This window comes from Musa acuminata, chromosome BXJ1-11, assembly GCF_036884655.1.
Source record: "Musa acuminata AAA Group cultivar baxijiao chromosome BXJ1-11, Cavendish_Baxijiao_AAA, whole genome shotgun sequence".
Lineage (NCBI taxonomy): Eukaryota > Viridiplantae > Streptophyta > Magnoliopsida > Zingiberales > Musaceae > Musa > Musa acuminata.
This window is the reverse complement of record NC_088337.1, coordinates 6,532,970-6,544,054: the sequence shown is the minus strand read 5'-3', so window position 1 is coordinate 6,544,054 and position 11,085 is coordinate 6,532,970. Positions and strand designations below refer to the sequence as shown.

At 40.4% G+C, this 11,085-nt stretch overlaps 2 protein-coding genes across 5 annotated transcripts; both read right to left on the bottom strand.

Moving 5' to 3' along the window:
• Positions 1-603: 603 nt before the first annotated feature.
• Positions 604-4,911, bottom strand: LOC135597080 (chromo domain-containing protein LHP1-like). 4 transcript variants are annotated; one of them, XR_010481107.1, is made up of 5 exons: positions 4,527-4,911; positions 3,504-4,433; positions 3,191-3,319; positions 1,062-1,122; positions 604-975 (listed from the first exon to the last, which is right to left on the bottom strand). XR_010481107.1 is itself a non-coding variant. In XM_065089543.1 (5 exons), the coding sequence occupies exons 1-5, from the start codon at positions 4,760-4,762 to the stop codon at positions 928-930; spliced, it is 1,155 nt and encodes a 384-aa protein (XP_064945615.1). In that variant the 5' UTR covers positions 4,763-4,907; the 3' UTR covers positions 604-927. The 4 variants fall into 4 exon arrangements, 2 of the variants coding, with proteins under 2 accessions (XP_064945615.1, XP_064945614.1); XR_010481106.1 differs by having other exon boundaries at positions 3,191-3,297; XM_065089543.1 differs by lacking the exon at positions 3,191-3,319 and having other exon boundaries at positions 3,504-4,226; positions 4,347-4,433; positions 4,527-4,907.
• An 844-nt stretch (positions 4,912-5,755) lies between these two features.
• LOC103970677 (RNA polymerase sigma factor sigA-like) lies at positions 5,756-11,003 on the bottom strand. The gene is made up of 10 exons (XM_009384553.3): positions 10,844-11,003; positions 10,022-10,669; positions 8,923-9,121; positions 8,729-8,821; positions 8,281-8,409; positions 7,793-7,846; positions 7,615-7,692; positions 7,463-7,525; positions 7,217-7,329; positions 5,756-6,088 (listed from the first exon to the last, which is right to left on the bottom strand). Exons 2-10 carry the CDS (start codon positions 10,657-10,659, stop codon positions 5,980-5,982), a joined length of 1,476 nt encoding a protein of 491 aa, XP_009382828.2. The 5' UTR covers positions 10,660-10,669; positions 10,844-11,003; the 3' UTR covers positions 5,756-5,979.
• Positions 11,004-11,085: the final 82 nt, after the last annotated feature.

Genomic DNA, 11,085 nt, shown 5'->3' with positions numbered 1-11,085 from the left:
CCATCGTATCCCCCTCCTTTCATCTCAATCGTCCACGTAATTTCAAATCAAACATACCAGTGGCTGTGATGGATGAACGAAGTTTCGTTATCCAGGCGCATAATTTTCTCTATGCAAGTGCGCTGGACAGGAAAGCCATAACGAGTTCATCCAAAACCGTCCATTCTACATCGTCTTTTAATCTCCACCGTCCATCTTTTTTATTTAAATTAATTTGATATATAATGAATGGCATTACAATCGAGTATATATATATATATATATATATGCCACTACAGTCGAGTATGGAATTAATATCCTTTAAAATCTTATTCTGAACATGAAATGGTTTAGCATTTTTACCTGTAATGTGCTGAGGAAATTGGCTGGCTCGTCACCCTGTAAGGAATCTGCAACAAGAATAATTTTTCCTGATTCATCCACTGACAAATAAACTTATGAACAGAGATTAGCTTCCAACCTTGATTAAGCTAAGATTTCTTTTTTGGATTAATGAATCAATGTATCGAAGATTAAACTCTGGTGTTTAACAAAGTAATTCTTCCACTGCAGATCTTATAATATGAAATCATATATCATCCTAATGGCAAATTCTGTCAAGTGTGCAGAACCTTTGGTTGGATCTATCAGTGTCTCAAAATTGGATCATAGAGTTATGTACACAACCATATAGCATGTAAGGGATACAGACAATATCTGATTCTGAAACACAACAGCTGGTTGGTTGCCGATGTTGCAAAAGAACACAAGCTTAGAGCATGGGAGAAGGCTTTGGTCTGAGAAGCCAAGAAAACTAGTTCAAGTCGGAGTAATGTTCTACATACAAAACTGTGCCGAGTACAAGGTTGAGGCATCGGGAACCTATGCATCATGTTCTTCAGCTCCAGCAAGCTTGATGAATGAATATTCAACCCTTTTATGAAGGGATCATTGATTTGGACTATAGCGAAGATGTTGCTCATAGAAACTGATTAGCTGTCACATTAAAAAGCTTGATTGAAACATTCAACCAAATGTCTGGAAAAATACACCAAGGAATGAACAGACTATATGCATCATACCAATAATGGGTTGGTAGCTTTTAGTTCTTTGTCATCCACGAATACTTCTTTTCCATCAGATCTATAGAAGAACACGAAACAAGTGTTAGATAATTGACAATGGGAGTGCGAGTGTTGCCTGCTATTTTTAGCAATTACACCTGTAAACATAATTAGCAGATACATCAGGTTCAGTTCAATGAACCCAAAATTTCTGATTCCTTTAAGAAAGAGATCAAATAGAAACACCAAAATTTGTGTATTTAGTATGGATAAATGAAAAGTAATGATCCTGTAAATGACAATTAAAACATAAAGGAACTACAGAATTTCACTTTAGCATATAAAAGCTACCAACAGTCTGAAGCAATTTGATAATCTATTCTAGGATTAGTTCTTCTAACCTTTTCGCATTTGAATGTACAGGAAATACAAGCTATGACAAACAAACATGGAAAAGTTTAATGCATGCCACTACAACCAAGAATCAAACAGGTCAGTCTATAAGAATAATTTATCTGCATAGTTAATGTTGGCTTAACCAGAAAAAGCAAGTTTCTGGATAGATCCAAACTGCAACAACTTGTTGGACCAAATTGACAATCTATCTCACAATTATTTCTTTCACATTGTCCACATTGGTAACTATAAAGTCCAGAATGATAATTGACATGGAAGCCAAAACACAGAAATTTTTTATGCATGCCATTATTATCAACAATCAACTAGGCTTCTCCCTATGGATCAAGGGGATGTTCGAATGAACAATAAAAACAAGTGAATAAGTAAACTAATCCCAAAATAAAATACAAAAATAATATTTAATGTTTTGCAGTGGAGGCTCCTTGAATTACCCTGTGAATCTGTGATAAAAGAATCTTTCTAATGATCTTGTTTGTAAACTAATCAAGCAATCTCCTCATTTCACTAAAGCATTCACGATTCACTATTTCTCAAGCATCATACTGCAGCATCAATTTTGGTGCTAGTCCAAGCTAATTGACATGCATCAAGCTAATACATTATCAGGTTGACTAAGAGCTTATGCAGATACATCAGTATCAACATGCATCATGCCAACACATTCTGAGATGCCTCCAGTGCCATAAACCATTGACTAGCAAAAAAAAATCCTCCTATTAGTATAGTGTATCTTAACAAACTAAGACATCTTTTGTGATCTTATGCATCGAACTCATATCACTTCAAGGTAAAACCAAAAGTCATTCTGAAATTATTGAATTGCAGACACTAAAATTTAAAAAGTAAAGGGCGCATCTCATGTTAAAAAAAATTAGCAGCACAAGAAAACAAAGGCTCAGATATGATAAGATTGATGGTTGATCAGACCTAAACCATGGAGACAAGGGAATCTTAGACAGCTGCAGTACGATGTCAGCTTGAAGAAAACACCAATACCAAAGAATATATAAACAGAATCAGATCTTAGAAGAGGAAAGAATTTATTATTGTCCAAGATAGGTAAATATAGGGATAATTGAACGAATAAAACAGTACAGAAGAGAAAATAGATGCTAGTTAACGGGGTTTGTCACGCTTCTAGGCACGGATAAAGATGCATTGTGAGAAGAACAGTAGCGGCATATACGGCTACGATTTGGCCTTTGCCAAACAACACAGTGATGACGCATGACAGAAAGGTATTGGCTTGCCCATGCCTAAATTATTTAATTCTTGCTAATTGAGTTTTATATTTAATTAAGGAGAGAAATAAAGAGTAACAGATAAACAAAAGGGATGTGAGAGATACCAAGCCACCTAGCTACAAAAAGTTTACAAATTATCATGATAAAAGTTGCACAAACAAACTTCTGATCATACATAATCATTGTTCAGGTAAAAGAGGACAACTGTTTTTAAATATATCAGGGAATTTCAACATAGATTAAAGGAAAGACAACCATTTATTTGCAAACCCTAACAATTCAAACACAGCCACTTTTATTCATAAGTTTGAGGTCTTTTAGACTCTTTATAAAGAATAAGAAATGTTGTGTGAGGATGTTATATCTTGAAAGCAGTTATTATAATCAGTCCTATAATGACTACAAAATCAAGATAAATATCATAAAAATAGAAAGTACAAATCAAACTCAATTTCTAAACTTAAATGTGGCATCAAGACTCACCAAAGTCCTAAAAGGAACTGATCCCAAGACATGAGAAATTTAATCCTCCTTCTATAAACGATTAGACACCAATGCTATTGATGCTGATATAATTATCACATTGCAAACTGCAAAATTACAAAAGGTTCACTGCAAGATGTGTTTCAGTTAAACCTTCAAGAAAACGCCAAGACAGAAGCTTGTTATGTTCAAATTTCTTGGTAAAACTTTAGTAAATATCCAAAGTAATGGATCTAGATTCTAGATGAATAACTAATGCAACCACAGTGATGACTTCAAAAGAGGTAAAGTAGCCACTTCTACAGAATCTCACCTTAGAGCCTTGAACGTTATAGACACTTGCTGCACATTGTTTGTCACGGAAGCAAAGAAGCGAACTGGCACTAGGAGCTTTGTGATTGAAGGTGGCTTTCCAGTATCATCCAACTTATTCTTGTTGTCTAATTCAGAAACAACGTTTTTATTCCCTGATTTCTCACCTTTGCCACCAGATCCAGTTTCCCTCCTCACAGATGCGTTCTTTTGCTCGTCCCAATGACCTGTTGCAGAACCTTGCTGGAACCTCTTCACACACCCAGATTTCCTCCTCTTTGCACCGGTTGCTACATTGCCCTGAGAAGCCTGAGTACTTTCAACCTTTGAGAACCCATCCATGGAACCGTCCTCCTGCCCCCCAGAAGGTTTCACAGAATCGTGCCCATTGGTCTCTATCTGATCTGCTGAATTAAGAAGCTCCGGGTTCTGTCCATCACCCCGTCTACTTCTAGAAGTGATCGCCTTGACTTTCTCTGTCCTTGTCTTCTTTTTCAAGTCTCCTACCTCCTCGTCCACAACCACTCTCTTTCCAACTTGCTCATGGGTTTTATCAGCATCTGCACACGCCACCGCCGTGCCACTGGCACCATTCTGAGTCGGTAAGTTCTGATTCGGTGCCGTTTTTGATTCCTCGGTCTCGATGGAGCGCTTCTTGTGGGCCGCCATGCCATACGGACCGCCGGGCCTCCGCTTGCGTTTCCGCGACCTCGGCGACCTCGACCTGCCCGCCCATCGGAAGATCTCATGTTCGCCAAAAAAAGAAAGTAAAAGATGTACAACAAGAAGGAGAAGTCCTCCACAAAGAGCTATTTTTTTAAAGCGGCGACGGGGAAAGGCTGACCTCTCTTCGAATGCTTCGATGACATCGGCACAGGATTGAATGTTCTCGAAGGGCTCCCAGGTGTTGGCAGTCTCCGGCCATCCTCGCCTTCGGTCCAACAAGAAGAGGGCTGAGCAATCCACGCAAAAATCCCTAAAGGATTACAAACGAGGGGGATTGGAGAGAGAGAGAGGTTCTTACCATTTGATAAGGTATTGGATTTGACCCTTGCGCACTCGCTTCTTCCTGATGCCTTCGATCTCGTAGAAACCTTCCTCCAGTCTCGGAACCTCACCTCGTTCCTCCTCCTTCCCCAACCTCTCCCCTTCTTCTTCTCGTCCTCCTTTCTCCTCTTCTCCTCCGGCGTCGCCTCTGCGCTCCTCAACTCCGTCGCCTTCCTCCACCGTAGTTTCGGGCTTCTTCTTCCCGCTCTTCATAGGGTTGCGGATGATTTCCTTTCTTGACCTCCTCTCTCTCTCTCTCTCTCTCTCTCTCTCTCTCTCTCTCCTTCTGCGCGTTTGCGGAGGCGTCGTTTCGCTGTCGGGTGTCGTGAGTGCCGTTTGATGTCGGATGGAGACTAAATGCAGTATCATTGATATTTCAAACTCGGCTTAGTAATTTAGGCTGCTATATAAAAGCATACATATATACGGACTGACGCTACACTGTGAGATAACACGCGTGTGTCTTACGTGGTAGATCAAACGATCAAAGGTTCTTGTGTGGGTGTATCTCCTCATCCAACGGTCACCCTAACGCCGCCACGGCGCGTAAGACATTAGCGTGAAGCCTGTGGAGTTTTCGCTCACCTCTGCAGTCTCTCTCTCTCTCTCTCTCTTACAAGGGTTTCGGCCAGCCATGGCGGCGACTCCGACGTACGCTGGCGGAGACGACGACGAGGTCGACGTCGTCGCCTTCTTCTTGGAATACGAGATCCTCTCTGGCGTCTCGGGCCAGGCCTTCTTCTCTTCTTCTTCTTCTTCCGATTTCTAGGGCTTTGAGGTCTGGAGGTCGTCGAAGAGGCCCCGGTTTCATTGGGCCCAATAGGTTGTTTCTTTTCCTTCTTCTCGGACGTCTTCCCGTTTCTCGCAGTTTTTAGGGTTATCTCTTTTCTGCTCCTTTCTTTACCTTTCGATATCAGATTTGGGTCATTTCCGAACAACATCTTGTTTGCAACATGAAAAGTTTGGATCTTTTCCTGACAAGTTTCGATGCTTCTATCGATTGATGTATTCTCTTAATCTACATTTTACAGAATCAATAGCATACATTCTGTGAGTGAAACAAACCTCAGAGTCAGATCTAATTACAAGAATATTAGGCCAACCTTTTCTATATTTTTCTTACATCTTAAGGTAGGCATGCATACGAATAGGCCATGTCAGAGAACAAACACACAAATGAAGCAAAAATTATTGTGACAGTGTGTATATCTAATTGCCTTCACATTAGAACTCTCCAGTCAAGCATGTACATGTATAAATACTCCTCGGTGTAAAATAAATTTAGAGATACATGTTTCCTTCTGTTCTCATACAATACGAATCATTTCAATGTTCTAACAAGATTGCCTCCAATTTTCTTCTTCTTGCCGCATGTGTCCTGTTGTTTTCATATGCACAGGTAAGTGTGAGCCAAGCCAGTATAATGTCGTTCATTGTTTTACCAACATTGCCTCTAATTTTCTTCTTCTTGCCGCATGCTTCAGCTTCTCCATGGCAACAAGCCCCACTTGCCTGACACGCTCTCTTGACAAACCAAACCTAGTGAAGAGATCTCGGCTGTTAGCAAGTAAGCATCGAGAACACATCTCTTTACACATGCATGTTTGTGAATTGCTGCCATGCCAAATTCATGTATTGTGTCATCACCACTATCACACTTGTCTGATGAACAAATGATTTATGTTGTTAAAATATGAAGAAGAAAGCACATCAACACCTTCCCCATCATTACAGGAACTTATTGTCAAGGGATATATACCAACTCATGATCAAATGTAGAAGACCATAGGTGACAGTTGAAATAGAGATAACACGCATGCAGACAAGCATCAAGAGAGTTAAACTAACACTATCATCCTAGAACCTTTCTTCATCCCCCAGCAAGGGAACCAAAGAATCTTCCAATTTAGAGTTTAGAGACCTTTTCTTTTTTTCCCCCTTAAGAACTTATATATATCTCCCTAAACAGTTGACTTCTATACTTATCCCTCTGAATTCAAGTTTAATATATATTTGTATCCTTGCAAAACCTAAAAACTTGCCTTAGTTGAAAGTCCGTTTGATTTTTATAACGTCACTTAAAATTCATTATGATGATAAAAATATTAGTGTTATCTTAGCCATTTTTTAGGTTTGTATATCTTTTGCATCACACTGGCTTATGGCATCCACAGTCAGATGTAGGGAAAAATACTTTATTTCCAAACTTTGCAAGGACACTCCATTTCTTAGTCTTGCATGACTAGTTTGGAGCATGAAAACACTTCCCTTACTTCTTAGGGGAGAACTTACAAAACATGTCTATGTGGTCTACTGACATGATAGTGCAAGAAAAAGGAGTGGACAGAAGTAGGAGTTTGGTTAGAGCTTTAAGTCCAAAATTTTTAAGATGTTACTAACTAGTATCGATTATTTGAATACTTAACCGAAGCATGAGGTTTGAGCTCTTATGCACTGTTGCAATGACTAGCAAGGGACCTATAATTCTGAGACTGCAATTCCAGTAAAAATAAATCCAATTTCTCCTATCAGTGGCACAGGCCAAAGAAAGCATGCTCAACATGCATTCTCTTCATTTAGAGAACATGCTCCTATCAGTGTCCAAATTGTAAGTCCAGAACAAGCAACAAAAACTAGATATTTATTTGACATGAATATACTACTTACTTTTTGCCGATGTCTTCCCATGTATGACACTCATTGTCGATACCATGATAGAGGCTTATGATATCTCTCTCTCGGTTGCTGAGTGTCATGTATAAGAGCTTGTCGACCTCATCCTGACAAAAAGGATTAACATGTGAATACCATGATTGCATGAGGGAGATATATCATGAAATCTTGTTTAGTAATGAATTGCTTATTATAATGGAAGATGGGCAATGAATGGTAAAAGCAGATTCTTTCAAGTACCTTGAGAGACCATTCCTCAAAACCATGCCAGGGATTGTTTTCGAGGTTCCTATCTGCAATATACTGGAGGGAAAGAAATGGTGTTATGAAACAATGTGAATGGATAAAGATAATAGATATTGCATGTAGAGAAATCGAGAAGCAATACTTACACTGTGGAGAGTCTTGCCAGGAAGGCCATTCAGGGAGGGGAAGGCTTCTCTATCGATAGAAAGTACTATACTCGCAGCCTGCATCTCTAACCATTTAATGTGAGGAACAAACTAGCTACTCACAAGATCTGGATCAAACAGAAGAAGTGCATAAAATGGATGAAAACTAAACTTATACCTGTGTGGCATTCCTTACTTTCTTCTGTGACATGTTCAGGGACTCGGCAAGTTTCTGAAAAGGAGAGAAGTTAGTCCCTTGTAAAAGAATTCTACACAAAGGTAAACTCCACTTCTACACTGATGCCTTAATACTGTAGCAAGGTTTATGTAAATTGATTTCCCTACCAATAAGATTCCTGATCTGAATATAAAAATTGTTATGGATTTTAGTCTTGGGGGTTGAAGAGAGAGAGAGAGAGAGAGAGAGAGATCACTGTCATGCTCAAGACCATGAAGAAGAAAAGCTAGTTACGACCAGTGTTATTGAAGCTTGATAAATCAGAACAGCCAAAATGATGATGAAATGACAAAAGAACTGGAATAGCATGAAAGGTTATCTTGATTAATTTTGACCTAAAAAATGCCCAGAAACAAGATGTTGCAATAAAACAGGGCATGAAAGTAAAAAGGGAAAACCATTGAGCAGTATGATAAAGTTTAACTCACGTCAATTGATGGTGCAATTCCCTTCTCTTCCAGTCTGATCTTTGCATGCCTAATTGAACCGAGTCTTTCATGTAAATGAGCAGGCAGTCTTAAAGTCCTGGAGTTCTTGAACAATGTTCTTGTGACACCCTGGTAAGAAGAAAGATTTCTTCACTGAAGTCTGGAATCAAATTGATGTTCAACAATAGACTAAACAATTGGACCAAATAAGCATGTATAATAATGCTGAAATAGGATCTTCCATGATATAAGGCTCAGAGTTTGAAGGATACTGAAGAGTACATGTCTAAAATCTTGTAAGGAGGAAGCACCATGTCATGAAGCAAAGCTTGAGCTATGAATTTATCGTTTGCCTTGTTATCATTTCTGCTCGTGTGTATACAAATTCAGCTGACCTCCATGATCATTCATGTGTTGAACTGTAAAATATTACAGCTAAACAACTCACCTGCCGGATCCACCAGTACACATAAGTAGAAATTTTGAAGCCCTTGGAAGCATCAAACTTTTCTATCCCACGAAGAAGCCCAATCAAGCCACCCTGCGACACACGCAATTAGTTTGGCAGTAGAAAGACTTGTATGCTGGTGTGACGACATGTAAATACAGGACTACTGTAAAGCCAGTAGAATGGAGGTTTACCTGGATAAGATCGGCCATTGCAGTCCCCATGTTTTCATACTTTTGGGCAATAGACATCACCAGACGGACATTGCTCATCGCAAGCTTCTCCCTTGCCAGAGAACACTCGATCATTTTTGTGTGCAGTTCAGCACGCGACATCCTCAGTGAAGAAGCCAGTTGCTTGTCGGTTGGCTCATATCCCATTTTTTCCTTCAGTCTGAAACCAAAGTAGTTCAGTCGTACAATAATCGGAAGAGGAGGAAGCAACAGCAAGAAAATGACAATAACATGTGGTGTCATCTACATGATTTAGAAAGCCAAATTGAGGTTGATTGTCTTAGAAATGGTAAGCTGTGACCTTGTTGTAAAAGAGAGAACTTCAATTATATAGAACAGGTTTCTTAGAGAGAAAAGTTGTATTAGTTAGCAAGAGGAGGAACGAAGAAACAAAACTCGTTCCATAGATAGACTAAGGCTACGCAGCTGTTCGCTTGTTCAACCTCATCAAATGAATATGTTCTGTACTTATAAAGGAACAACCTCTCCTAAGCTCCAAATACAGGCTAAAGGCACACTTGATTGGTTCAACTAGTGATATTGAACATGAGCACAATGGTAATTGCACTATATAAACAGATCATTGCTTCATTTCTTGTTTGATTAACTAAAATAAAGCTATAAACAATGATGTAATTTGCAAAGTTCTTAGTCTTTCTCGATGCTCAAACAAACATAAAATATGAGATGTTAATCAACAATTTTTCATGAGAAAAAACTACCTACTTTGACCCGACCTGTGCTCCTCTATATATAAATGAATGGCTTCTACAGTTATAAAAGAACAATCTCTTTTAGGACATTATGTGCTAATAATGCTCCAAAAATAGGCAAAAAAGCACTCGGTGGAGCTCACAAGTTTAACAAGAACAACTATTGGACTGAGCACAATGGCAATTGCACAAGATAGACAGGTCATTGGTAGATTTCTTGTTTGGTCAAGTAGAATAGAGCTAAAATGAGGATGTAATTTGCTGAGTTCTTCCTCAGTCCCTAATGTTCGAACAAACATAAAACATAAGATGGTAAATAACAACTTGAATGAGAAAGAATTACTTACCTTGACCTGTGTTCCTCTACACGCATACCAGCTCTTATTTTCTTCGACAGATTCACGACCTCTGCGTGTGTAAGCAAGCTCTCACTGACGGTTCCTCTGACATAACCACTGGCATCGGAGTTAAGCAGCTCAGGGCTAACACAAGATCGAAGCTGTCTCACTCTGCTTGCAGGTGCCATGGCATCCCTATGACCAATACATTTCCTTCTCGAAATCATTCTCCTCTCACGAGCAGATATCCCGGAGCGAGCGATTTCGGGCACCCGGCAGCCGTTTCCAGGAGCAGCAACAGTTGTCATCTGCGTGAACGGGAGTTCCCATTGCTTCTCCAACATAGACTTCTGTAGCAAGATGAGGGCCTCCAGAGAGGATTCGAGATCACTAGGTGAAGGGGCCAAGGTATGGACATGCTCTTTCAGTGCCTTGATGATCGGTACGTGTCTGGTCGGTGGGGCATTCGGCCTGAATGGGGAGGGCTTTTGTGCAACTACGACGGACTTCGTGGAGGCCGCTGGAAATGGCAGCGTAGTTTGATCCAGAATGGGGAATAACTTCTCGGCGAGGTCGGTGGGACAGAATGAAGAGGTCAGAAGCCTCTTTCCCGTGCTTAATCCAACGACTGCTGATGTTGCCATCATCCAGCTTGAACTGCAGATTGATCACAGAAACATCAAGAACGAGCCGTTTTCCACGCAATTACCAACACGTACGACCTAAAAGGGCGGAAGAAAGCAGACGGATGGAACGATCCGCACGAAATACCAAATCCAATCGGCATCCGATCTCTGTAGGAGAGGGAGATTGAGAAGGAAGAGGACGCACCAGAGCGTGGCGATCGCGGAGACGAGCGGTGAGAACTGAGCGAGAGGGGAGAAGCTGCTGCCGACGTGGTGGTTACTCCGTCTCTCTTCCTCCGGTGTAATGTGTGTGCGTGAGCAAGGCAGGAGATATGGGAGGGAGAGGCGCCATTGGTTGCAGGAGATATTTGGCGCGCGGCTCGTGGTTCTTGTGGCTCCATGTGGGCGCCAACCCGACGACCCACCCCAAGCCAAAGCTAATGCTTA

Excerpts from the sequence above, each read along its gene's own strand:
- LOC135597080 (XM_065089542.1), bottom strand. The coding sequence starts at position 4,762 with ATGAAGAGCGGGAAGAAGAAGCCCGAAACTACGGTGGAGGAAGGCGAC. Across the intron at positions 4,434-4,526 it reads ATCCAATACCTTATCAAATG|GCGAGGATGGCCGGAGACTG; the intron begins GTAAGAACCTCT and ends GTTGGACCGAAG. Across the intron at positions 976-1,061 it reads AAGCTACCAACCCATTATTG|CTAATCAGTTTCTATGAGCA; the intron begins GTATGATGCATA and ends TTAATGTGACAG.
- LOC103970677 (XM_009384553.3), bottom strand. The coding sequence starts at position 10,659 with ATGATGGCAACATCAGCAGTCGTTGGATTAAGCACGGGAAAGAGGCTT. Across the intron at positions 8,822-8,922 it reads CAATGGCCGATCTTATCCAG|GGTGGCTTGATTGGGCTTCT; the intron begins GTAAACCTCCAT and ends CGTGTGTCGCAG. Across the intron at positions 7,526-7,614 it reads CTGGCAAGACTCTCCACAGT|TATATTGCAGATAGGAACCT; the intron begins GTAAGTATTGCT and ends CTTTCCCTCCAG.